Source organism: Poecile atricapillus, chromosome 21, assembly GCF_030490865.1.
Source record: "Poecile atricapillus isolate bPoeAtr1 chromosome 21, bPoeAtr1.hap1, whole genome shotgun sequence".
NCBI classification, from domain to species: Eukaryota; Metazoa; Chordata; class Aves; order Passeriformes; family Paridae; genus Poecile; species Poecile atricapillus.
Window position 1 is genome coordinate 2670125 of NC_081269.1, and position 27653 is coordinate 2697777.

The window sequence follows — 27653 nt, forward strand, 5'->3', positions numbered from 1 at the left end:
TGCATATTAATAAATATTCTTTATTTAAATTTTTGCACATTGCGCTTTAACATATTACATCCAAAACATTTTGCAAATGGATGTCTACTTTGTAAAATCTTATATTCAGCTCCTTGTCATTCTGTACAGAATTATAGGTACAACATTACTTTGCCACTAGTTTGCTTTTTGTAAGTCTCACAGGAAGAGAAACATTGAATGAAAAGAGATGGCTTAAATTAGAAGAGAGGCTTGCACAGCTACTCAACTAAAAATACAAGCCTGGAGAAAGAACAAAATTAAGGAAATCACCTCCACCAGCCTCCCCCTGGAAAAAAAACCAAGGAAAAAAAAAAAGAATCACATTAATTTAAGATAAAATTTTGCCGTAAGTCACTAAATTAAGTTTGGAAGGAGAAGGCGCAGTAGTCATCTCGAGTTTCAGTGACAGACAGAGTTGGATCGGGTTCAGTTGGCTCCAGCTGTTGCCAGCCAGCTGTTGCAGACGGGCCCCTTGTGATCGTTGAGGCGACAGTACTTGTTGAACTTCTCCTTCAGGTGCTGCCGGTACTGCTCCCGGTTGCTGTAGAAAGACTTGTTGTTTGCCATGAACGACTGGATCTCGTCCTGGGAGATGAACAGTTCCTCATCAGAAGTGCACTCTGACTCATCCTGCAATGAGAACAGGGATTTCAGAGCTCCAGCCCTCCTGTGCAGCACATCTGTCCCCAGCCTTCCCTGGCACAGCAGCACAAATCCCAGCTGGCTGAGCTGGACACCCCGCTCACACTGAGCTCTGCTGCTTTGGGGTGAGCCAGCTCAGTCATGAAATGGATCCTAATCCACTTCAGTCTCAGCACATTCCCGTGGGAAGAGGATGGATTTTATCAGAGGGTTTTGGGGAAAAGGTGGAGAAAGAAAAAGGGAAGAAAAGGGAACGAGAGAGAAAAATGAGGGAAGATGAAAACAAAAAAAGAAAAAAAAGAGAAAAGTAGGGAAAGAGAGCAAAGTATCTAAAGAAGTGGAAGGAGAAGGAAAGGAGAGAGAAGAAAGCTGCCTAAGGAGCTGCAGTGGGAAGTAACATTTGCGGCCTGAAGGCAGCAATAATGCCCACTTCATGTTACGGAATAATGCAACCCTTGACAATGAGCACTTGCAACACAAGCTCTGTCACTACATTCCAGTGACAATTTCTCCTCCTCTGCAAAGCATTCAATTATAAACTTCTCAGGCAACATGCACAAGGAACTGAACTGAACACTGGCACTTAATTCCTCACTGGTTCTCAGCCCTGAAGATTAAAGCAGGATGCTACAACCTAAAATTCGAAGGCAGCGGTTACTTACAAGGAGTTCCACTAAGCTTTTGGCACCTTTTCCAGTATCAGGGACAAGTGACATTTCTGTAGGTTCTGCAAACTCTGACACATTTTTCATATGCTCAAACCAAGGCAACTGCTGGCCGCTTTTGTCTGCGCTACAGCAGCTCTCAGCGTGTGTGTCTTTGGTCTTGTCGCGGTGAAACTCTGTGTGCGTGAGATTTCCTGAGGTCTCTCTGCTACCTGCATCTGCCAGACAGCTCCCAAGTTTCTGAATCTGAAATGGAAAAGAGCCTGCAATGAACTGCCAGCGATGTTTTAAATGGAATATTCAAGTTTAAGATGGAAGCAGAGGGAAAAGAGGAAGGTTCAAAGGTGAGCAAGGGTAAATATTTATATTTAAACGTGTGCCTGGGGAGCTGGGGGTGGCACATTCACTGAGAGTGAGTAAAAGTGCACATGCTTAGGGACATAGAAGAGACTTGACCACAACCTACTCTAGGAAGGACCTAAATTCCAAAACCTGGGATGACGAGGGAACAGGAGATCCCCACTGTCCCATTTTCAGTGTAAGTCTCAATTGGAATTTCAAATCCTTCCGTAACTACTTTCAAATGTAAGCATTTAGAGAAACATCTGGCAGAGCCATGTTCCTTACATGGTCATTCTCACACTTCAAAGCTTTACTTTTCTTTTTCTTCTTTTTGTTTTTGCCTTTTGTGTTACTCTCCTCTGCATTAGCCCAGCACTCCACACAGCTGTCTCCATCCTCCTCCTTGTCGTCGCAGCGATGGACGCAGGCATCGTCCCCTGCAAAACACAGCCAAGTTTCTTTTGAGATGCTGCAGCTCTGGGGATATTAAAGCATCATTATCTTCTTCCCAAACCTACCATTTTCATCATGGTTGCAGATGCCCTCAGTGCAGGCCACGTCCGAGCCCTCCCGGGACCCCGTTTCGCTGCCCTCCATGCTCGAGGAATAGCCACAGTCGCTGCCAGTACAGTGTGGAGATAAACCTGAGACAGAGGCCAAAATTACTGCCATCTGTAGGAACTGCTGCTCATTCTTTAGTTATGCCTCTAACACAAAAGAATTCTGAGAACCCCAGACAGGTTTGGGTTGGAAGGGTTCTTAAAAATCGCCTCATTCCACCCCCCTGCCACGGGCAGGCTCCTTTTTAAAACCAGGTGACCACTGTTCACCCCATAAATGGCAAATGCTTTTTAAAATGAAAAATATTAACATTTAACATACCTTTCTTGATTTTAGGTGAGCCTAATAGGGTACCACTACTAGGACAAGTGCAAGAAGTGCTTTCATTAGTAACAATTACTTCTACACAGTTGTTGGCTTCTTCGGTGCTACCACAGGCTTTGCAGCTGCTTTCTGTGAAGTTTGAGTTCTCCTTCAAACAGAAACAAAAAACACTTGCAGGCACTGAAAGCAGCTCAGCCAGCATTTTTGTAAAGGATACTCTTTCCATGAGAAAAACCAGCTGACACTGACTGATAACAGCATTGCTTAGAATTCTTCACAAGTACAACACAACTAAAACAAAACCCCAACCAATTTACCTTGACCCACGGCCACAGCTCATTAAGGTCAGCCAAGAGATCCCGAGTAATAATTGCACTTAAATATTCCCCCTCTCCAAAAATTCAATGGTAATTGTCCACAAGTAGCATTGGAGTTCCCAGGTTCTGGAGTGATCTTTAAGAAGTCACAGTTGACAAATAATCTGCCATAACCTGAACCTCAGATTTAGGATTAAAAAACAAAACCCACCCCCACCAAACCCCAAAAGTGGAGGAGTCCCAGGTAATTACTTTACAAAGGCTCTGCTCATCTGAAATTAAATTCCATCAGGGACCAAAATGCAATAAAATCCCTCAAGAATTCTACCATGGAACAGTGAGCTGATGGATGAAGCCCCAGCTATCCACGTTTACCTTTGCCTGATTGATTTCCTTCTCTTCTGCTGCCTGCAGAGGAGCAGGGATCTCACACACACATTTATTTTTCCGTCTGTTCTTCCGCTTTTGGCGTTTCTTCTCTTGTTTCAGCTCTCTCACTCTCTCCTCTTCTGAGAACTCTTCACAGAGCTGCTCCAATCGACTAATGCCCTGCACTTTTTCCACAGCCATCTGTTTACAAGAGGTTAGATCCAGTTACAGAAGTTATCACAATTCAAGCTTTTACAGTTAGAAAAAAGGAGAAGGAAAACAGCCAGTAATGAAATCCCAGGAACACAACTATTGATTAAAGGAGAGAAATGCCCACCCAGATGCAGTGATTTAGGCTGCTGGGAACTCGTGTGGGGGAGCTCTGGGTCACACCTATGGCCCAGATTCACATTTTTCAGTGAAGAGTTGCAGATTTTAACACACTGTTGAATTCATGATACTCTGATCCTATGGGAGTTAAAAAACCCCAAGAACTAACCAGCTCAATGCTCCATTATGATCTTTCCCAAACTGATTTTCCTCCTCCCTTCTCTGGTGTTTTAGAAGTTTTTAGAGAGAAAAATTACTATGAATGGAAGATGAACATAACAAAAAAGATCATATAAACTGGCAATTAATATTAAGTATTGGTATGTGTTAAAGGAGTTCTGTCTGAAGCCCAGGATCCCACAGGATCAGAGTGCATTGGGAACAAGCTGACCACAAGAGCTAGCAACCACTTTTCTAATTTCAAAAGCACATCCTCCATTTTTACTCATAAACCAACCAAAAACTGCTGTATGTAGCCTGAGCTATTTTAAATGCAATCAGGAAGAAAAACAGAATTAATAACACAGAAGGTTCAGTGCACTGGAATGGGCAGCTTGAAAGTAAAAGCAAGCCTCAATCTTTTATATTCCAGTTTATTCCACATGGGAACACACTCCAGTTGTGCCGTGCATGGATGTCACACAACCAAACAAGGGACTGACTGCAACACCCCTGACACTCCTTCCAGCCCTATGCTAGGAAGCACAGAACAAATTACAGGGACAATGGGCCCAGCTGCAGCAGCAATTCAGACACAAGGTGGACAAAATTCCACGTTTTTACCTCAAAGCTCTTGCGTAAAGCATCAACCCCCAGGTAAAAGAGCATCTGCCACGTCTGCTCCTCAGCCCGCAGCTTCTGCCAGATCCGGTGCAACCTCTCGTACAGGTGGATGCCCAGGCAGGTGAGAACCTCCTCCTGGGCTATGTCTATTGTCTTGGCGTGCCTCTCTCTCCGTCTGGGGGAAAGGGGAACCAAAGCACAGCATTGTTAGGGCAGCTGGAAGCCAACCAAGGGATCAAAGCAGGGCTGACGTGTTCTCTGGAGGTACAACTGCAGCTGTGTTTGCAGGAGCAGCCTGGCAGGGCTCTGCTGTGCTGCATGCAGATGCAAAATAGAAAGGAACAGGTCAAAGCCACCACTGTGGAGCAGCATTGTGCCTTGCCACCTCTGGCTTCAGGTGCCACATCCTGCTCTTCCCTAGGAGGGATCAAGGGTTTAAATGCCAGAAAAATGCATTCTTTTGTGTCCTAAAATTTGCTGGAGCTCACAGCAATTATTTCACCATTGGTTAGGTCAAGCTGAATAAACACACAGGGAATTTTGTACATTACTTACCGTGCAGAGCAAAAACATTTCAGCATTCATCTGTTCATTACCAATCTATTATCTATCAATCTGGTCAATCTGTTAAGGGAAAACTACTATGAAAGGATTTACCCTCCTCATGAAACAGTTACGACTGAGCTTTAAAGGTACTGAGGTTGGAACTAGATGACCTTTAATGTCATTTCCAACTCATTCTATGATTCTCCAATACTGAGCTCAGAATTGTCCATTTCACTGGAAGGTTTTAAGATGACTAAAATAAGTTTAGAAATAAACAGCTACAAAACTCACTCAAAATCTTGGCATTTGGCTGAACTCAACCAAGGCTCTCTTTCTATTTCGCATATTTGAACACCTCAGTGGACAAGCAGGCAGCTCTAGGGAGTCAACAATGAACTGGAAGACATTTGGTAACTCCTTTAATTCCAAAGCACAGCTGAAACCTTCAAAGCGCTCTCTCCGAGCCTACACCAGTACAAATATTCACAACCACGAGTTCATCACACAGCAAAGAGGCAAAAAGCCACTTTGGGCAAAGACATTTTAGAGTCAAATAAAGAAGCAAAGCGCTAGATAGCCCACTCTAGCCAATTACATACTCATACCCTCCTGCGAACTCGGGCTCGGCCCGGCCCAAGAGGTGCGCGATGAAGTCGGTCTCGCAGCACACGTGGATGTGGCGCTCGTGGGGGCAGCAGCGCAGCCCCTCGTACAGGGCAGCACAATATCCCTTCTCCTTGCTGCAGTCCAGCTCCCCAATCAGGATGTTGTAGGCACGCAGCACTTTGTTCTTGCAGTCGGTGCAAAACCTGGGGGAAAGCACAAGATCAGGCTGGGTTTGTCCGAAGGCGCTGGCTCCGCGGTGATGTGTCTCGACTCGGGCACGGGAGGGCTGTGGTGCTTCACAAAGTGTCATTATTGTAATATTATGGCTATTATCCACATCAATTGGTTACTAATCAATGATAGCAATGATATTACTAGCAAGATATCAAACTTCTCCAAAGCGAATCCTTGATTTGAGGGAATTCCCACACGGAATTCAACTCAAAGATCAAAAATCTCAACACTGGGCAAACCAGGGCAAAATCCCTCTCTCAAGCAACACATGCCACATCACCTTCTAGCAATTCTTCCAAGTGTACTCAAGTGAGTGATAAGAAATAAGGCAAAGTTTCCCCTGATGCCTGCCATACAAGAGCAATTCTTGTTTCCACTACAAACATATTTTGAATTATTAGATTGCTGTGCTGATGGCCAAATGAAGGTTATTTATAACACAACGTACTCATTTTAAACATGTGACAGCTCATGTGTGACAGAAGTATACTTATAATTAAAATACAAGCAAATTAAGCTCATTCTGTGTCATAAGAGGAGTAAGCTTCAAGAGGCTACAAGATCTCTTGCTGGATGACTCTAAAAATGCAAGTCAGACAAGCTGCTCACATTTCAGCTCAGGAAGCTGGCTCCCCATGCCAGCTCTGGATGGTGTTTTTCCCTTCCCTAGTGTCTCCAGCCACTTGACAGCACTAAGTCAAACATATTTTGCTACTGTAGATCTACGATACCTGTCTGCTTTCTGCGGTGGAAGGAGAGAAAACAGCAGTATTATTGCAGGTTAGCACCAGGAAGGCAGCCAAGGCAGTGTTTAATGTCACAGGAGATTAAAGTTATTTTGTTTCCAAAGTGTTATTTCCACAGCACCACCACCCCCGCACCCATCTGTGCCCCCACAGTTCATATCAGAACCTTGAGACTGCTGGAAATTAACTTTTCAATCAGCACAGTAGCTCCTGTGCACATGCAACTATAATTTAATGGTTTATTTCTGCCCTGCAAGAAAGATTTACCAGCACCAGGCATAAACAAGTGGTTTAAGACAGTGCTTTAGAGGCAACACCAAGCCTAAAATCTGCTTGCACTAGTGCAGTTGACAGGATTTCGAAATGGCACATACTCCCTGAAAGCCTAAAAACAGGCATAGCCCAAGAGCAGAGAAAGAATGAATGAGAACACACAGCTTTTAAACATTAAACTGTAAATCATGATTTAATCCTAGCCAAAAACATTAAGAGAAGCAGCTATGACTTCACTTCCTCAAAAGTCTCCACATTTTCCCTTGCATTGAGCACAGAATATTTCACCATCTTTGTCTCATCAGCCTGGCAAAGTCCCCCATCATCACCAAGCTGAGACCTTCAGTTTCACAAGGAATAAACATTTTGAATGTTTTGATCTCCTAAAAGCAGGTGTTTCTCAGCAGGCAGCTGTGGTTTGCTCCTTTCACATACCTGTGTTTCCGTAGGTAGGTCTCTAACGTTTCTAGGAGGCAGCTCGAGTCAATCAGAACCACTTCATCCCTGCACTCCTGGGACATGAGCTCCCACACATCCATCCAGCAACCCCTGCAAGGAAATGAGACACAAAACTCTGCATTGTCCTGCTGGGGGTCAGCAAACAAGCCCAGCAAAGCCTCATTCTTTACCTGACTGCTCCCTGGGAAGGTCCATAGCAGAAAATGATGCTACACTTGCTCTCTTTCCTCTTCCTGTCTTCTCTACTTTTCTTAACTGCTTTTAATTTCTTTGAACTGAGTCTGCTACTGCTCCTTTCACTGTCACATAGTATTACCAAACATTTTTCAGACCTATAACATATATATTATCAGCTAGTTATTTTTCCTAAACAAATCCTATGGAAAATGCTGCTCTGTTCCTTGATTTTATTTGAATTCTTTATAGGTTAAGCCTATATGTATATCTACACACCATCTGTGAAAGTTTGGGTCAGAACTGAGATGCAAATTTTGCTGTCCATGTTTATAACCCAGACTCATCAACTTTCTAATGTTACAGCTGCAAACCAGTCATGATTTTCAGAATATTACTTTAAGTATAAACACATACAAGTTTTAATACTTGTCAGCTGAAGACAATTTGGTAAAATAACAAAAGAAAAAAAAGCAAAACAAAGAAAACCCCAACAACTTTCACCATAAAACATCCTACCTCAAATTTCAAAAATTTGTTAGTATATCAAAATAATTTTACAACTCACATTTGGATGTGCTAAAAGTGAGCAAAAAACAGACTTTAAAAAACAAGTCATGGTTATTTACAGGCTTGTCTACAGCTAATACTTTATCAGAATGGTCACGTCTGTCTTACAGATAGAGCAGGAAAATGGGAAGAAGCAGCCCTATTTCCTAATTAGAGGAGTTGAATGTGCCATTACCCAGTTTGCCAGGTCATAGGCCTTGCATTTAGGAGTTTCAAATGCTCCTGAGTCCCAAATGGAGCTGAGGAGCCAAAAGCCAGGCACAGACTGAGGACATCAAGTAACCCTCGAGTGGCATTAGCTGCTTACATAACTCCTCTAATTAAACACCCAGCTCCAACTCAAAGCCTTTTTTGTGTAGAGGAAATGCCCAACAGATGCAACTCATCTGAAGGAGTTTCCTGTAAAGATGTGGAGCAGGAGCTCTACAATGGTAAATGAAGTTTGTTCTGTGACAACTCTGTGCCTCCACAGCCCAGCCAGAGCCTGTTTATTTGAATTTATATCAGTACTGATACACTCTGGTCACTTCTGTACAGAACAGAGGGGTTCCAGCTGAGGAAGGGAGTGCAAGTCCTGCTTCTTTACCAAACTGCACTGCTTCTCCACAGGCCACCTTCTCTGATAACCCCAAAGTTTTACCTGCAGAGTATAAAATATTGTGCTTCCTCATATTCCCTATTAACCTGCCAGCACCCAAAAGAATAAGGGGATTTATTCCAGCATGAATTGAGAAAATAAAAGCAGCATTTTCCTCTTTATTCATTCAGCTTCAGAATTGTTCTACCTCACCAAAGTGCTAACTGCAGGTTCCACAGCATCTGTTCTCACACAGAAAAGATTAAGCTTACTAAACACACAAAAACCCCAAAACCCACTTTCACAATGCTATGAATTTGTTTTATTTAAGGAAGAAATATATATACATATATACACCTCTATACTCTCAGGATTTTGTGTAACATAAGCTTTGAAATAATTTTGTGAAAGGCCTATAACCAAAATATAATAAAAGATTATGATTAGTTCCCAGTATCCTCAAGCAGCACAAGCAAAAATCAAGTGTCAAATTCCACATGCCTGGTATCCCAGGGGATTTAACTAAACCCAGAGAGACTCCAATCTGCACAGAAAAAGACATGTCCTGTAACTGGAAACCATGAGCAAGCTTTCACAGGTTGGAGGCTTAACCAGCAGCAGAACACAGCTGAGTAAAAAAGGTTCAGACACTCCAATTAAGCCCAAGAGAGTAATTTATTGGTCATCATATAAAAAAAAAAATAAAAGGAGCCACCTCACAAACAAGAAACCTCCCCAAAATCCACAACACATTTACAGGGAGTGTTCTGCTTAACCAGCTGGAATAAATCATTTCAGCTTCAAGACAGAGGCATATATGCATATTGTTCAGTGGTGTATTCAAAACATGCTGTCACTTTTGAGAAAATACATTTTATGGAGTTCCAGTTTTAACCCTGCATCCAACCACAATAAAGCCCTTGGTTAACAGTTGTGTAAGGCATTTTTAATAATCCCAAGCAAAATGATGGATATTTATTTAGCATTATTCTCAATGTGAGAAAATCTGCTGAGCAACCATTTTGGTCTAGAGCACAAAAACCAGTTTGTCTTTCTAGAGCATTGTTTATATCACAGGACAGAAGCCATCCATGCCCTGAGCATGCCCAAAACTCCTGATGCTTCTCTTCTTCTCCCCAACAACTATTTAGGGTCTGCTACAATCCAACTGCTACTCTGGCAAACAGATCAGAGCATAAAAATTGATCTCAATGCTTAAAAATAAATTAGCATCTATACTTTGCTTCCTGCTTTTTGCCTTTATTTCAATTGTGCATGTTAAGCACATACTTACCCCAAAGGTTTTGGTTTGTGTGTGTCCAGGGAGTGTAGCTGACACCTCTTGTTCTTCTTACTTTTGGGAATTGCATCAATCATGTCATTCAGTTTGGACCTATGGGAAAAAAATGTGAGGAACACTGTATTCTGAAAACCTCTGGATCAGGTTACACTACCTCACTCTCCCCATCTCAATCTCCTCAATTCTGCACTAACCTTCCCTACTTTTCCTGCTAACTGGAGCAAGAAGAACGAGCTGAAGGCAACTGGAAGGCCAAGGCACACTGTGCTGAGCACTCACTGTTTGCTCTGCTCACAGCTGAGGAACTAATGGCACTGGAGCATTTATTGTGCTCAGCAAGGCCAGAAGGCTTCACTTTCTCAGTGTTAACCTTTCTACCTAAGAGCAGCAAGCTTTGGTGGAAAAAATCAACACTCTTATTTTTTTTATGTGCCAAGCAGCGAGGCAAACACTCTTCTTCCAGAGACCACGAAAAACCCCACAGCGCCCGTATCAGATTAAGGACCAAACATCAAATACTGGCATCTTTCAACTGCAGTCATGGCACTGAAACTGGTGGTATCAAAGATTAGGTTTGCTTTTTCCCCAGTTTAGGCAACAAGTGGCTGTAATTATGGACGTTGAAGAGGAGAACGTGTTGTGACAACTCAGCACCGCCAAGGAGGCGACGCGCAGAGAGCGGGGACGGCGCGAGCAGCCCGCAGACACTGACCCGTGCACGTAGAAGAGCGTGTAAAGCTTCTTGGCATCAGTCATGCAGCTGCGGGTGACTGAGAGCACCCCCTTGGGCCCCACGGTGAGGGGCTCCAGGGCAGGGTTCCCTGACTCCACCAGCTGGGAGAAGAGGCGCTCCACGCTGCGCCGGCAGCCCACGCACGGCACCAGCTGCGACAGCGCGCTCAGCACCTCCCGCGACGTCACCATCATGGCAATGTTCAGGTCCTGCTGCTTCAGCATGCTGTGTCTCTGCAAAAAAAACACAAAAATCAAACCATTCAACACTTCTTCTCTGGGTTTTTTTCTCCTCTTTGTTGCCTCCTTTTACCGCAAATGCTGCTTCAGAGTAACTGTCCCCATTGGGAAATCCTGTTTCTCCACCTCAGCACAGATGTTGTGGGGAAAGGTCTCACACACACCAACTGCAAGTTTTCATCTTCTACTCACACTCCTTTCCTCTTGGGCACTTGGAAAGGAAATTCACCAACGCTCACTGGCATTTATGGAAATCTCACTTACAAACAGCTTGTTCTGCTCAGACCATGCCAATTTAGCAGTATTTTTCCTGGAAGGCTAAATGCCATTTCCCATTACAATCCTACTAGCTGGAATTAAAGAAAGCATCATTACTACTCAGGGTGAAGCCTCTGACTTCAGTAGTGAACATCCAATGTCTGCTATTAAGAGAACATTAATGAGAACACATTCTAATTTTGCTTACACCAGTAAATGATTGTAGATGTGTCTCCTGGCCCCTGTGTCAAACACATCCAGACACATGTCCCCACAAAATGCACATACCCTTCTGGTCCTTCTCACTGCTGAATTACTGCCTTGGCTTTCAGCAGCACTGGAGTGCCACCAGCAGAGGTGTGCAGAGCAGAGAGTCCCTTCCTCACACCCCAACACACAAACCCACACTTGAGTTGTATCTGCACAGGGAATGTCATGTCACCAGAGTATTTTCTGTACTATTGTCACATCACACCACTCAAACACTCCTCATGCACAAAGGACTTGCCACAACTTTGGGGAAAAGGAAGAAAAGACCACACAAGACAGCAGAACTCACGTCCACTGAAAAGAAAAAGCATTCTCAGCTCCTTCCATGCAGTATGGAAAGCAGAGGTACCATCAGGTAACATTTAAGGTTTGTGCTCTTAGAGGAAGAGCATTAAATCATCTGCCAAGCACTATCACTCTGCAATAACCCTCTTTCCTGTAATTAATTGCAGGAGTCACAGCAAAGCAGGAAGGAGCTATTTTCACAACCCAGCTACACTTGGCATGCAGCACGTGTCTGCACTGCTGCTGTCAACCCTGAGCGAGGCCGTGCAACTGCAGAGCAGCAAACTCTGCCCCTCTGGACACCAACTGGCACCATTCTGCACCTGCAACAGGTGTTACAGTAATTTTCCAGAGGCTGGCACATCAGTTTCTAGGATTAAAGTTTCTGGGGTACCACAAAACCAATTCTCACTACTTATCTATATAAAATCTACAAATTGGCACATAAATTCTGCCCTGGTATGGGCACTAATCAAAAGAACCCAACCTCAAGCAATCCACGCTTCCACTTGAAAAGGCAGCTCAAAACTGCTCAGAAAAATAAAAATCGAGATGTATTTAGAAGCTGTTGCTCCCATTGTAGGTTCTGAGCTCTCAGACATGCAGCAATTGCCTCCTGACAAGACAAGATGCAATAAATGCTGTGGAATCCAGAGCACAGTGAAGCCAGTGCACTTTGGTACCAATGTGTGATTGCTCCCAGGTGCTGACGTGTCTGAGGCATTTCCAGGGTCACAACCTCCCAAAGAAGCAAAAAAAACCAACCTGAGGAAAGCAAAAATCTCACTTCTTAGGAAACATTATTTACCTGGATGAACTGTTTCAATTGTGTACTGTTATTCTGATGTCCGTCAAGGTTCAACACATTATCAGGAAATTCCATCACCATCTATACAAGAGAGGAAAAACAATTTAAAGAGGAGCTTTCAGATAAAACAAAGCCAAACAGAGCATTAGTTGTTTTACTTTCTTGGGGGAAATAAGACTGAAATTATGTTAAATGCTCATTTTTTTCACATGATTACAGGAGCTTGGGAAAGGATAAAAGGAACTGTTTCAGATAGTGAATGTTTCAGCAAAGTAATAAATACTTCATTAATATAATGTTCTAAAGGTAGTTTATAAATGGCAACTCTTAAATAGCTGTTGCTAAATGGACCATCAGTATTTATATTATCATCTACACGACTTGAGACCCTGCTTCAGCTAAAACAAACAAACAAAAAACTTCAACACACTGAGACCCAAATGGACCCAACAGCTTAACTCAATTTATAAAGCTCTGAGGAAACAGTCACAACAGTTTAATGACAGAGTCAACTCCTCCAAAGGCTAATTTCAAACCATATTAACCCAACAAGGTACTCCAAGGCATAGTTTGCTTTGTGTGATTGCAGCTGCAACTCTCAAGAGGCTCAAAGCAAAATGTTAAGCCTACAGAACAATGTGATTACTTGTAAGTAATTAATAACATTTCTTATCAAATTACTGAGAAACAAAGAGGGCAATTTCTTGGGAGGAGGCAGAAATCAGGAAAGCCACTTTCAGCCAAAAATCCAACTGTGCAACCATGGAATAAAACAAAAGCAACTAGGAAAATGTGTAAAGCCTGGCTTAACTCTCTTCTCTGTCCAAAATGAGAAACAGGGAATTTGTCAATATGAATACTGAAAGTTCACTTTAAAATCTGAAAGACAAAATAACAACTCTGGTTAATAACTCCAATGCAAATGAACACCAAATAAACTGTCTGATTCATCCCTTTTCCTCCTTCACCTTCCCTCAGCTGTCTAGTGAAGGCAGAATTCCCTGCTGTCTGCCTAATTGCCAACTCTACCTCCAGAGAACTCACACACTCACTTTTCCAGGCACTGAACACCACTCCAAAATAAACACCATTTCTCTGAGAACAAGGCACTATTTTGCTGTCCCATGTGCCCCAATCTGAGCAGTGGCACAGCTGCTTTATCAGTGTGCAGAGCAGGGCCACTGCCAATCCTCACCTTCAGCTCCTTTTCCAGCTTCCCTCAGCCCTGATCCCTCCCCACCAGTTTCTGCTGCAGATTTGCAGGTTTCCTACATCACTAATGTCGTGTTTCTGCAGGCCAGGAACTACAAGCAAAAGTAAAAAGCTCTATCTGCTAATAACACAGACAAGAGATAAATCTGCCTATTTCTCCCCCCTCACCTTCATCTCCCACTATCAGACAACACCCTGAGGTATTTTGTACAACAGAGCAAAAGAATCAAAGACTAAATTAATTCATGTGTCTGATGAGATTTTATTAAGTGGTTAAACATCAACCACCATCACACCCTGAACTGGAAGGGAAAAAAAAAATCCTGTAATACCACATCAAATGGAATGCCTTCTAGAAACCATAAAAGCTTCTTAAGAAATGAAAAGGGTTCAATATTGAAACCTCCTTTAATTTCTGGCTGAGCCAGAAGGAACAGGGAAGTGTGGTGGTGAAGAATCCACTCAGGGCAGCAGCATCTCCCTGCACCTGAGCTGCTTCCTGGCCTGCTACAAAGCAACATCCCAGGTGAAGAGCACATGGGCCATTCACTCCTAATTTGCAATCACTAATTCACCGATTCCAGATTCAAGGCACAGATTCCAGCTGACTAACAGGCTCCTTGGTCCCTTTATTTTTAAAATTTGGGTCTTCAGAGAGGTAACAGAAGCCAGTTACTATCAATATCCACCATTATTTTTTAAAGATAGTGCTGCAGATGTAAAATTCTGTTTCAAAGACAGCTGCATGTCTTGTAATAGCTCTCATTAAGTATTTAAAAAATAAATTATAGATGACAGACAAGGAAACTCAAGAGTTCATTCACTTGCTTCTGCAGATATTTTTTTTTTAATAAAAGCCTCCAGAAACCACCTAGAAATCCAAATGCTTTGTAACAACAGCAATAGAACGACCAGGAAAAAAAAAAAAGGACACAAGGTAAGATCTTCTCATAGTGAGGATGACTTGCACTTGCATAAATGCCTTTCCTCCAGATATCAAACTGATTTACAGCTAGAGGACCCTTTCCGTCATGAGAATGGTGTAAAAAGCAGAAGGGCAGCAACAACACAGTGCAATTACACAAAGTTTGGGCTTGGTGTTAAATTCTGGAACTAAACCACAAATGAAATTTTAGGTCTGCTGAAGTCATCCACCAGGTAGAGCTGAATTTTCACTCTCAACCTATTACACACAACAAAAATAACAAGAGCATGGCAAGTCTACATGACACAAATTAATGAGTGATTTTTTATAGGAACTCCAGGAAGGAGAGGGGGAAAAAAAAAAAAAAAAAAAAAGAGAGAACCCCAAGAGCTTAAAACCACATAGAAAATGAATGGGTACAATAACTTTCAAGGTGTGGCCAAGACACCAAAAAACTCAAACTTGCAATATTCCTGTACAGTGCTGGCTTTTCCAGGTCATCAGCCCCTCTAGGAGAGGCAGATACTGCTTTGGACAACTTTAGAGGAAACTCTGCCTAATACCTGAATACAGTTAACCAGAGAGAACCCAAAAATACTGATTATATTTCGTAAATTAATGATATGCCACCATTCAAACTGATCAAAACTCAAATGCAGCAAAACCAGCTGGGGCCTGTCTGAAGACATTCAACAGTTTTGTTCTGGAAGGTGGAAGAATGGTTTGGGTTGGAAGGGACCTTGAAGATCATCCAGTTCCAGCCCCCTGCCCTGTGCAGGGACACCTTCCTTAGCTGATAAAACTCGGGGATTCTTCCATCCTAAACATTAGATTAGGAATTTAAATCACCCCCACTTTACATCACTTAAAGTAACAACAGTTACTTTCTCATTGTCAAGAGAAATCAAATATGAATCATTAAGATACCGAATTACACTAAGTGTGATATTATTTTCAACACATTTTCATGCTTTAAGAATTAAAGCAAAGAGCAACTGACTAGTTAGAGAATTTTTTTCCATTTGCTCCGTGTTCTCCTACAATACAATTTTTGAACCTTCCTCTAAACTCACGAGGAGAAGGACCAGAGAACCTCCAAGCTGCATTTAGTTGATTTTTTCCCCTGAATCTTCTGGAAACGGCCAAACCACCACGTTTTCCAATTCACAGCAACACCCTGAAATGGGAACTCCCCGATTCGTTACATTTCTGCAGACTCGATAACCCTGACTTCACGCCAAAGCTTTCGAAAATGCCTTCAGCTTTTCCTCGGCTGTTTTTAGAGCAGAACAATCAGCCGGTTTGAGGCCGGGCTTTCACATTAACATGGCTCCCCTTCCTTCCCAGCTGAAAAATGGCTTTGCTCCACCCTTGAGCACCGAGCCACGCTCGTGGCTCCGGCACAACTTGTGCACAGGCCCCGGCACAGCGCGAACTCCCTCATTATGCGGCTCGCCCGCTTTCAGAGCCGGCCATCAGATAAAAAAAGTTGCCACATTCAGCTCTGTTAACCCCAAGTGTTGCAAAGTCCCAAAGATTAAGGCTGCAGGAGCCCGAGGAGGAGCCAGCGAGGCCCGGAAAGGAGGAAAAGGCCCGGCCTGGGAATTGCAACACGCGGGAGGCGCGGGCACGGCGGGACGGGCCCGAGGGACTCACCGTGAGGGTGTCATCGATGTAGAGGGGGATCTGCCGCTTCTCGAAGGGAAACTCCTCCTCGCCGTCCCGGCACACCGCCACCAGCCGCGCCATCGCTACTGCTGCTGCCGCTTCCTCCCCGCTCCAGCCTGCGGGCGGCCCCGGCCGGAGGTAAACACCCGCCGCGCTTCCCCGCCACACTTTCACCAGCAGCCGGCACCCAGCCTGCGCTCCCCATCGCCTGATTCACCACGCCGAGCCCGGCCCACCCACCCGGCCGGGAGGGACCCGCGCGGGCCGGGAATGCGGCAGCACACGGGCGGCGAGCCGGGCACGGCGCGGGGGGATGGAGACCCCCGGGGGGAAGGGGAGATGGAGCCCCGGGCAGGATGGAGATGGAGATCAGGGAGGGGAGATGGAGCCCGCGGGGGAAAATGGAGCCGCCACGGGGAGATGGAGCCGCCGCCCCCCGCCCGCCACCGGCCCAGCGCGGCCGCCGGGACCCGCCCAGCCCGGCGCGGCTCTGCGGCTCCTCCGCCGCCCCCGGCCCAAGCGGGGGGAGCCGCCGCCTGCCCAGCGCTGCCCCGGGCGCCCCGCGGAGCGGCCCCAGCGGCCGCCCGTCGCCTCCCCGCGGGCTGCAGCCCGGCTGCCCCGGCAGACCCACCCCTTCCTCCCGTTGCTGCGCGGCCTCGCCCGGCTCCCCACGCGGGGCTGCGATGGCGGGAGCGGCCCGGCGCGGCGCGGGGGATCCCCTACTGCCGGCCCTCCCCTCGCCCCCCCCGGCAGCGCTGCCCCGCGGCCGGCGGGCCCTTACCGGCTGCTGGCGGCGCTGGGCGGCCCGGGCGCTGTGACAGGCGGGCGGCACGGCGGGTCCCGGAGCCGCCTCCTCCCTGCCCGCCCCGGGGCCGCCCCGCCCCGCTCTCGCGAGAGCCGCGGGCACCGCCCGGGCCCGCCCCGGGCACCGGCCGCGCCTCGAGGCCGCGCGGGGCAGCGGCCGCTCCGGGCGGGCGGGAGGGACGCGGGGCTGTGCCCGCGGTGTCGGGAACGGCTCCCGGCGCTGTCGGGAACGGCCCCGCCGTGCCGGGAACGGCCCCCGGGCCGGCGGTTGGGCCGGGGGCGGGTGCGGGCCCCGGGGCGTTGGGGGTTCCAACGAGCGGGGCCGGGCCGGGCGTTAGCGCGGGTGCGAACGGCCCCGCCGGGAGCACGGGCTGATACAAACCCGCTGAACCCAACGCTCTGAGGCACGGGCAGGGGGGCGATTTTGGGGTGTCCTGTGCAGGGAGAAGCGTTGGACTCGATGTCCTTGGGGCTCGGTAAATTCTCCGCCTCAGACGCTGCCCCGGCATCAAACGCAGCTCAGCCCTCGCTGCGCTGGTGCCGAGCCAGGCAGGGCAGGATTTAACAGCTCTGCTTGGCGCCTGCAGCAGCCCAGTGCAGCCGGCTCGAAATCTTGTGGCTGCCTAAATTAAGCAGCCAAAAAAAAAAAAAAAAAAAACCAAAAAACAACAACAAGAAAAACGAACCCTAAGTCTTTCTTGAACTATTGAACAATACAGCTGACCTGTTAATTCTTGTTGTGTATGGATGTAGGCACTAAAGCCCTCACAGGAAAGTGCAGGGGAGGTATTTAAGGAGCAGGAGTCTTTATGTTTTCTTGTGTGTGCATAAAAACGATGCTTAGTGGAGGAGTTGCTGTTCTGGAGCTCCTCGTGCAGCAGCTGTAAGGAGAACCACATGTGGAGTCACGGTGCTGCACGGTGTGCAGGCGGTGTTTTCATGGCTTTCTGCAGCAGAAAAGCTGGGGTTTTGTAACGAGGGATAGATTCTCACACCAGAGCACTCTGAACCACGCTGAACTTCGGTCTTTGCAGGGATGTGCATTCCTGTGGTCGCTCCCCGCTCCCAGAACATGGCTGGATCACATCAACAACAACTGTCCCAGGTTTTGTATTCTTGGAGTGCACATTGATACAAAAAGCACCATTACATTTCATACAATTTTTATCCATGGATCTTTAATGTTTTTTTTAAGTCGCTGGAACACGTGGCTTGTTTGTTATCTCCAAGGCGGTGGAAAGGCAGCCAGCCCCTTCCTGCGTTCATTTGCATGGCCCTCTTTGCCTGGAAGAAATACCTGTTCTCTGGGACAGTGTGGCTTTGAAATAGGATACTGCCTGCAATCTGCAGGGTAACATCTGACTTCAAAAGAAACACCACTGCAGCTGGGAGACGAGGCATGCTAGAGTTGCTCCTTAAAAATAATGAGATGTGTTAAGAAGTTAGTGATGTGTAATAGAAGGTTAAAGATAAATGTAATCAGCTCCACTCTCCCACCATATCCCAGCATTTTTCTACCCCGCAGCTCTACAGAAAGATCATTTGATGAAATTATGGCAGCAAAGCAAAACAATTTCTGTTTCCCTCTGCTTTACTATTGTTGAAGTAGGTGACACCTTATGGTTGAACCATTAGTCTTCCTACTTGAAATATCTTAAACTTTTACTGGTTATGTAACAACTAATTAAAAGTTTCTGATTTTAAAAAATGCACCTTTAATCTGTACAAAGGGTTGTCTAAACACAGCCCAGAGTGAACTGAAATGCAGAGCTCCTGCTCCTTCCAGCCACCCAGCCAACAGCTGTGGAGGTGTGTGGAGAACAGCAGTGTCCTGGTGGTCACTTTTCACATCTTTTCAAACCCCAGCAGAGCTGTTTGCTCATCCTGTGATCAAAGGATGCTCGCTTGCATCTCTGGGTTCTCTCGGAGGCCTGGGCAATTATCTTGTGCTCATAGGCTGAACACTCAGCATTCATAACTACACCAGTTGCTTCAGGGCAGAGCTCAATGCATTTGTTATCGACAGCAAGCAATGAGAATTAATTGTGTCATTAATTCACTGGGGAACAGCTTGCAGAATCCCAGAATCATTTCGGTTGGAAAAGATCTTTGTGGTCATCACCTGTGACTGATCCACATTTTGTGAACCAGCCCAGGGCACTGAGTGCCACATCCAGTCATTCCCTGGACACCTTCCAGTGCCTGACCACATTTTCCATGGAGAAATTCCTCCTGGTGTCCAACCCGTCCCTCCCCCGGTGCAGCTTGAGGCCATGTCCTCTTTGTGTCACTTGCTGCCTGGGAGAAGAGACCAAACCCACCTGGCCACAACCTCTGACTTGACCAACCCTGTTACTCCTCAGGGCTTTAGAAGCAGGAGAAGTCTCAGGATGAGAAGCTGGCGTTGGTGAGAGGGTTGTTCTCACTCCGGTGCACACGATCCCCTGGGTTTGCTGCTCTTGTGGCAACCACAGCTGCAGGTCTGGAACTGGCAGCACCAGCCCGTGTGGAGCTCGCCCAGCAGACCTCCCACGTCCTCCTGCTGCCCCCGTGTACCTGGCACCTGGATGCCCTGTGCTTGTCCAGACACAGCTCTGCCTGTCACACCCAATTCGTTCTGAATCACACCGACAGGCTTGTGCTCACAGGCAGAACTCGCTGCAGGTTTTGGGCTTTAAATATTTCAAAAATAAATATCCATGAGTATTTTTGCATAAATGAGTAGTGCCTGTCGGCTCAGGAGGGAGACCTTTCTTCCCTAGGCAAGTCTAGGAAGTGTTTTAAAATAAACACATCCACCAGTTACCAGAAAACTCTGCTACAAACTGACAACTGTTTTTAAGAGGTTGTTGCCAGTTCTTGCATTTGTCCCCAGGATAATACAGGCTGCTTTGCTTTAATTCTCAAGACTGCACGGCTTTAAGTTGGAAGCAAACAAGCATGAACTCAGCGTGGCCACAGCCTGTAATCCTCAGGCTTCACCTTTCTGCTGGCCAGGGGCTTGGAGAACCTCATACATTTATAACTCTTCCACAGCATGGCTGTCTTAAGGAATCTGATTTAGTGGCTTATTCTCCAAAGGTTTTATGATTCATCACTTGTGATAGACAAGGAGAAATATGAAATATGGCCTATGTGTACTGCTGTAACTCCATTGACATTGGACATCTATCATCAGCTACCATTGGTATTCTACTCCTAAAGTATTTATATCCCATTATTGAATTCCTCACAATCTTCAAGTGTATTCTCTTCCCAATGACTTTATGAGGTCAGGAAGAACTGTCACAGTCAGGAAAGGGAACACAGAGGGTGTTCTGCTCTGGCCTTGCAAGGAAGACTTGAGAAACTGAGCAGCTCCCTACTCAAGCCATTGCCAGAACCCTGACCCAGTGCACTGCACTTCTTTCCATCTGCACCCTGTTTGTTTGCTAATAAAAATTAATGCCAAATGTCCCCCCCTTGGAGACATTTCTGCTGGCAAAATATTCAAACAGAAAATTCAATGTGCTGGTCTGCAGGTTGGAGCTGAATCAGTTTGGTATCTTTGTATTTTCTTATGGAGTGTTGCTCTTATTATCTGCACCACAACCTCCAACAACTGCTTTATGAATTCATCTGCAGTTGAGTTTATCCTTCAGAGCATCACACTTTATCTCAGGTCTTCATTTATATTCATCAGTGGGGATGGAAGTAAAATTTAGCTTTAATTCAAAGGCTAATTTAGGTTTCAGTGTATGATTAACATTCCACAATTACTACCATCAAAGTCAAGCATATGCATAAGTCTCTGCAGGACTGGGGCCAAAACGTTTTCAAGTATCCACTTATTCGATACATTTTATATAAATAATTATTCTTATCTATTATTTATGCAAGGGCCTTAACTAGGTAAATCTTGATACAGCTAGGCCTCTCTCTCCATATAATTACTCATCTTCTTACTTTTCATCTGGTTTCTACTGTACCTTGTTATCTAATTCCTTGGGTATGAGCACACTTCACTAACTGTAAATACAATTTACTCTCAGGAGCATCAGGAATATTCAGCAATCTCCAAACCTAAGTTTTCAGGATAATGTGCAACAACTCCCAACAGGTAAGATCATTGACTGTATAATTTGGTAAAACGAACCATTAAAAAGCAATCAACACCAAATAATAAAAATCTCTGCTAAATTATAAATTATTGCAACACATCCAGGAAAAATACTGATTTTTTCCATTAAATACCATCATTCAACTACAGCAAACCAAGTCCAGCTAGTCCACTCAGCCAAAGTGGAATCACCAAAACTTTAATACTATATTTCTTCCATGCAATATATACATAATTAAACAGTTAAAAAACATGTACAAGTGCAGTATGCATAATGTAAAGGCAGCCTTGCTGTGGATTGTGTCTATCAGGATGTTCACAGCACCAGTCATAACATTCGCTAGCAAGAAAAACAGTAATTGATTTTTGTTAATAGCGCTAATCAGGCATAGCTGTGACAGCTTGTCTTGCCTTCCCACCTGCACGGCCTGCACTCCCTTTTTCCTGGAATCAGGGGGCTGCACAACCTTCCAGCAGCAGGGCACGCTGGACCCCTCGACCAGCAGCTTTGTGAACACCAAGGCGAGGTCAGTGAGCACGAAAAAGCCCAGCAGCAGCAGGCAGTGGGCGAGCACCCAGGTGCAGAAGGGCAGGTTGGCCACGCGGCGGGACACGGGCTCCGTGCACGCCTGGCACAGCTGCAGCAACACCGACAGCACCAGAACGGCCAGAGCCAGCCCCTTCAGGGCTTGCAGCCAGCCCCTCACCGAGCTCCTGCGCTGCAGCAGCCACAGCCCCACCTGCACACTCGCCAGGTAGATGGCCAGGTAGCCAAAGAGGGAGAGCAGCCCTTCCCGGTTGGCATCGAGGAAGCCGAGCCGGGAGTCCCTGCCGTCGCTGCCGTGCAGGATGAACATCTTCAGAGAGGTAGTGCTGAGGAGCAGCTGGTAAAGCACAGCCAGAGCTAGAGCCAACAGCCAAGCCTTATGTTTGGGGAATATGGCCAAAAGCAGAGATGCTGCGAGTCTCACTGACGCCAAGGTAAAGAAGAAGTTCCAGTGCACCCCGTACTCCGAGGTGTGCTCGTGGTACTCGATGGATTTAACACTCAGCAGCCGCCCCACGCCGAGGGAAATCAGCGGCCACACAGCAAACACCTGCCTGGCCAGACTGGAGAATCTGGGCTGTGTCGTGTCAGACTTCTGTCGAACCTCAGGGCAAACAAGAGCATTTCCAAAGATAAAGGCTCCCACCCCCAAATCCATGACTCCGGTGCCGTAGGTCTCGGCCTTGGCGTATCGCCGGGGATACTGCGGGAAATCCACGGCCAAAATGCTGATGGATGTCAGCACGTTGACATAAACACGGAACACAGTTATTGCTGGAATGCACTCAGGATCCAAGTATGCCTTCTGGAATTCTTTTACAATTTGCCCAAAGGGCACTCTGGCCTCCCGTTTTCTCTGGCTGTATATTTTGGAAAATATTCCGGCACAGAAGGCAGCAAGGATAACTGGTATGAAAAAGATGATTGGAGATAAGACAGTGCAGGAGAACAGGAGAGGAGACACCAGCACCAGGAAGTCTAGCAGCAGGCTGTACTTCCTTGAGCTTACAGGTTTTCCATGGTGCAGGTAGTACAGGATCAGGAGGAGCCCTCTGCAGAGCAGGCACAGCGGAGGCAGGGACAAGCCTGCGGAAATTTCCAGCAAACTCGTTCCATTTAGGTTGCTGATAAAGGCTTCTTTCAGCTGTTTTTGGGACATTCTTCTTCCTCTGAAAACACAAAACATAAACTTGAGGTAGATTTGTTAAACGGGTCTCAGAACTCCTTAAAAATGAATCAGTTCATTAAAACAATTGATTTCAGAAGCTACCGAGTTACTTTTCACTTTAAAGAACACAGAGCAGAGCACTGGAGCTGGCCAGGGAAGACAAGGACAGGCACAGGCTTGAGAAAGCTCCAGCATTTTATATCCTGCTGTGTTCCAACAAGGTGCTTCATGGATTTTTGACGGAGATCTCTAAACATCAAATACTCCACTGAATATTCACATGGTGAATAATCTTACTACTCTATAGAACATCCTTTCCCATATCCTCTAGGGTGTAAATGGCAGACACCTAAAAACGTGGCCCTAAAGAACTTTGTGCTACCTGGTCAGTACAGCCAGCAGCCGCAGCCCCCAAATGCCTTTTCACAGCAGCCCCAGCCCCGCTGGGGAGAACCCCTCGGGATGTAAAAAGCGTGAATTAATGACGGGTTCTGCTCAGCCCCGGGGCGGAGCGGGAGCTTACCGGGAGCGGGGGTACGAATGGCGCTGTGGGGACAGAGCCGGCGGGGCCCGGGGCCGCCTCCCCGCCCTCACGGCCCCGGCCCGGAGCGGCCAAGGGTGAAGCGGGGCCCGGTGAAGAGGGATCGGGGGGTAAAGTCGGGCCCGGGGGGTGAAGCTGGGCCCGGTAAAGCCGGGCCCGGTGAAGCGGGGCCGGGGTGAAGCCGGGCCCGGTAAAGCCGGGCCTAGTTCCCCGCCCGCACTTTCGCCGCTTCCGCAGCGCCCGAGCCCCGCCCGAGCCCCCGCCCCGGTTCCGCCTCCCCGGCCCGCCCGCCCCGCTTCGCTCCCGGCCCCGGCCCCGCTCCGGCCCCGCTGCCGCCCGCGGTAAGTCCCGAGCCGGCCCTGCCCTCCCGTCCTGCCCGGTATCGCCGCCGCCGGGCCCTGCCCGCCTCAGCCCCGGCGGCGCGGCCCTGAGGGGACACCGCGCCCGGCCGCGCCCTTGGGGTCCCGCCCGGGAGCTGCCACAGCCCCGCGGGTCCCCCCGTGCCCCCCATGTCCCCCGGGTCCCCCCCGTGTCCGCCCCCGTGTCCCCCGGGGTCTGTGGGCACCGGCACAAAAGGCTGTGCCGGGAGAGCGGGGTGGATCGCACACGGGTTTGGGGATGGGAGCGCGCCCGGGGCTCCAAACTGACTCCAAGTGGTGTTTTCATGCCGGGTTGAGAAGGAAATTAAGCATGGAATAGGAATAATAACAGAATGAGAAGAGGAAGAGGAATGGAATAGAGTTAGAATATAATTAAAATAGAATTAGAATAGAATTAGAATAGAAAAGGAATGGAAGTAGTGGCAGCTTCAGCTGCAGGAAGGACAGAATTTTTCCTGGCTGGGACTGGAACCTCAGCGTTTATCACAAAAATTCAAAGGGCCTGACTCACCTTGGGTAGGCTCCCAGAAATTTGCAGAGGAAACAGGAAGGGGACAACACAAACTTTTCTGAGTCACTCCCCTTCCCAAAGCTCTGGCTTCTCTGGCACCGTCAGACCCTCAGATCTGTCCTGTTTCTCCAAACAGAAGGGATTTAACAAGTGGTTGCAGTTTCTTGCCAAGAAAACTTGCTTTATTAAAGAGAAGCAAAGCACTTTATTCCTGATGGAATGGAAGATACATGATTCCCTCCAAAAAAACTTTATTTACAGGAGCAGCAGAAGGTGACCATCACTCTGGGTAGGATTTCCAGCTCCAGTGTTACTTGGGCCACACTGGGATCAGTAATTTTATCTGGATTCTTTGGAATTTGCTTATGGAACCCTCTGGAGAATGACATCCCCAGAGTTATTTTTATCTAAACACCTTTTTATTTTCTTTATTTAAGCATTCTCCAGTGCGATTTGAATGAAGTACCCTAAAGGAAAGGCCCTCTCCAGTCTTCCCATCCACAGGCCTGGACAAGATGCCAAAGCAGGTAAAAAGAAAAGCAGGAATTGTGCATGCTAATTAAATTTTACTGCCAGGAGAGAATTCTTGGCTTACTTCCATACAGTCAAGATTAGGTAACACTAATGAATATTCACCCCTGCTTCAGGAATTGACTGGACCTATTTACTGTGGGTTTGAGTTGTATTAGAGACACCAGGCAGTGATTTTTGTTGTGCCCTGGGCTCTAACAGGGCAGGTGTTAATGCAAGCAGCAAGCACATCCTGAGGGTGTTTGTTCAGGAAAATGAATGGACACAAGAGTTGGGATTTATTTTCAGATATTCTTTTACTTTTGGCTAAGCAATCATCACTCAACTCATCTGAAGTGATGCTGAGCAGGGCAGCAGAACCAAGCAGAACTCAGTCTTGCAGTCTCACAGTGGATTTAACTTGCCTGCTGTAATACAGGAACACGGGGGGCACGGGGAGAAAGGGGAATTGGCAGGAACTCCTCAGGTCCATGGAGTGTTTCCTAATTGTGGTGTCTGTTCTCTGACAGCAGCAAGCTGCTTAATGCTCATTCAGAGGAGAATAACAGAAATCACTTGGATGGCAGTGCTTTACTGCGTTGCTAAGCTCTTTATTTTTCCCCTTACTGTGTAAAATTCTGTATTACTGGAAATGAATTACTTATGCTGTCTGCAAAAGATAAAAATGCTCCTAAATGAGTACACTATTGTAGCTTTTTTTTTTCCTTAGGAACGTGCTAAATGGGGTTTGCAGTGCATTTCCCCATATTAATGAGCTCAGCTCACATAGTGGAAATGCTGCTAACTAAATTTAGCATTTTCTGTACAAACAAGGTGATGCTGTTCATTAGTTAACTTGTGGGACAGGTAAGTAGGGATAGGTTGGAGAACTTTCTGTCAAAGAGAAGGAGATCAGAAGAGGAGTGTATAGAGTGCAAAAATCAGGACTGGAAACTTCCATTCCTCATTTTCTTATCCAGCCTCTCCTTTCCCCACAAATGGCAAACAGGTGCTGGAATCTCTCTTCTGGCTGGTTTTCCATTACATACAACAAGTGTGTCCTTCCAGATAATGCTGTCAAGGACATGGGAGCCCCGAGGCTGAGATTTGATTATTTTCAGTGATTCAAAGGGGACAAAACTTCAGCTAAGGCAGGGCAGCTCTCCCCCCAGCACCATTCCTCTGCCCTGGCTCTGATGTGTGCTCTCTGCAGCATTCACCCTGAAAATGAGAGTCTCTGCTAGGAAAGCTGCATTTTTGGCCTGCAGGGGCTTCCAGCTGTACCTGCAGCCAGCCCTTCCTGCTTCCCTGAGCCCAGGGCACTGCTTGGATTGAAGGCATGACATGCAGAGGCTTAGAAATGAGCCAGTTGCAAGAACTTGGTGTGTGTCTGCGCAGAACTGCAGTGTGAGCCCAAGGCCACATTCTCTGGGTGCCTTTGCTCACAGCCAGAACACTTTTCCAACATCAGAGCAGGAGGAGGGCAGCTGGGAAGAGGAGCAGCTCACACATGCTGAGGTCTGGCTCCTGCTGATGCCGAATTTCGGTGACATGGAAGCAGCAGAGGAGCTAGAACAGGGAATGGGGTGAAAGTCCAGCTTTTGACCTTTCACTGGTGGTGATCTGACATCCCCTCCAGGAAAATGGCCAAAGGGAAGATTCTCTCATCCAGAATGACCTCAGTGAATCATTTGAAGAAGAAGTTAGAGCCTTCCTCGGCGATGAAGAGAAACTGCATCTTTTTGACGACCTCACGAAAGTGAATCCGGTGACAACCAGGACAGGTGAGCAGCCAGGGAATGTCTGCTGAGGGATCCCTTTCCCTGCTGGTCACTGACACTGGCAGCTCCTGCTCTCACTGCATTACCACCATAAACACAGGAGTTAGGTATGTTACCCCTACATCACTCTCTTGCTCACCTCATTCTCTATTAACCTGATAAGTAGCACACCTGAGACTTTTGTTACAAACGGGCACAGCAAGAGTCAAACACACTTTGCAAAAGATGCTGACAGAAGGTGTTGCTTTTCAGTTCTGAAATGTCTTCAAGCAAGATACAGAGTCAACCTGTTCTATACAAACGCTGGCTGCAGTCTGGTGGCTTTAAATCCTTTCCAGCCTTTCTCCTGCCTCTACTCACCTGAGCTCATGAGGGAGTACCACGTTGCACTTTGTCCTCAGGTAACCCTTGTGTTTGAGATCACTGTCCTTCTGCAGAGCCTAGGTGTCACACTGCTCCAAGGTTATCTGAGCAAAATACTCCCACAGGATAAACCCCATTTCTAGTGAAATACTTGCTCTGTTAAAAGAACAATTCTGTTTTCAGGTAAATGTGAGATGACCCTTGTTATCCATTGCTATTGAACTGTGTGGTTACTGTACTCTTAAATATTAATATTCTCTTTCACTGCCAGGATTTAAAACCTCACATCTTTGCAGTGGCTGAGCAAACCTACAGGAATGTCCAAAAGCAGATGGACCCTGTGAACCAGTCCATCATTGTGAGTGGAGAAAGTGGTGCTGGGAAGGTAAGGAAATGTTTTTCTCTGACATTGCTCTCAAGTTTTGAGCTCTGCCAGTGATTTGTAGTGCAGAGTAGTGCAGAGAATGAGCGAAGATGAATTAAAAACACCTCTGACACAGCACGTAGCCAATCTGCCCAGCACGACTCTCTTGAAATGTGTGTGAAGCATTAAGTGATTGCTGCAGTTAAACACACTCTGCTTAATATAGCAGCTCTTCAGGTGACATATGTCATTTCTGGAGGGCTGGGTTTGAATCATTCAGCAGGATTTGCACCTGAGTTAATGCCTCAGCCTGGTCTGTCAGGGAGCTCTTGTGAGTCTCAGCAAACC

General features: G+C 46.7%; 3 protein-coding genes across 7 annotated transcripts in view; 1 reads left to right on the plus strand and 2 right to left on the minus strand.

The window, feature by feature from the left end:
• On the minus strand, positions 1–16345 carry GGNBP2 (gametogenetin binding protein 2). 2 transcript variants are annotated; one of them, XM_058854216.1, is made up of 13 exons: positions 16226–16345; positions 12433–12513; positions 10552–10805; positions 9834–9932; positions 7195–7308; positions 5506–5709; positions 4355–4529; positions 3248–3442; positions 2553–2703; positions 2189–2314; positions 1956–2107; positions 1326–1574; positions 1–651 (listed from the first exon to the last, which is right to left on the minus strand). In XM_058854216.1, the coding sequence occupies exons 1-13, from the start codon at positions 16316–16318 to the stop codon at positions 448–450; spliced, it is 2097 nt and encodes a 698-aa protein (XP_058710199.1). In that variant the 5' UTR covers positions 16319–16345; the 3' UTR covers positions 1–447. The 2 variants fall into 2 exon arrangements, with proteins under 2 accessions (XP_058710199.1, XP_058710198.1); XM_058854215.1 differs by having other exon boundaries at positions 5500–5709.
• MYO19 (myosin XIX) overlaps positions 16251–27653 on the plus strand; it is a 25290-nt gene continuing 13887 nt past the window's right edge. For 2 of the 4 annotated variants that reach the window (XM_058854211.1, XM_058854214.1), the window contains exons 1-5: positions 23671–23737; positions 24725–24814; positions 26437–26581; positions 26831–26979; positions 27213–27326. In XM_058854211.1, coding sequence (XP_058710194.1) covers positions 24803–24814; positions 26437–26581; positions 26831–26979; positions 27213–27326 — 420 coding nt within the window. In that variant the 5' untranslated portion in view covers positions 23671–23737; positions 24725–24802. Of the gene's footprint in view, positions 16376–23670; positions 23738–24548; positions 24621–24724; positions 24815–26436; positions 26582–26830; positions 26980–27212; positions 27327–27653 lie in introns of those variants that run through there. The other 2 variants (XM_058854212.1, XM_058854213.1) reach the window with 2 other exon arrangements.
• On the minus strand, positions 21319–23633 carry PIGW (phosphatidylinositol glycan anchor biosynthesis class W). The gene is made up of 2 exons (XM_058854217.1): positions 23379–23633; positions 21319–22856 (listed from the first exon to the last, which is right to left on the minus strand). The coding sequence occupies exon 2, from the start codon at positions 22844–22846 to the stop codon at positions 21329–21331; it is 1518 nt and encodes a 505-aa protein (XP_058710200.1). The 5' UTR covers positions 22847–22856; positions 23379–23633; the 3' UTR covers positions 21319–21328.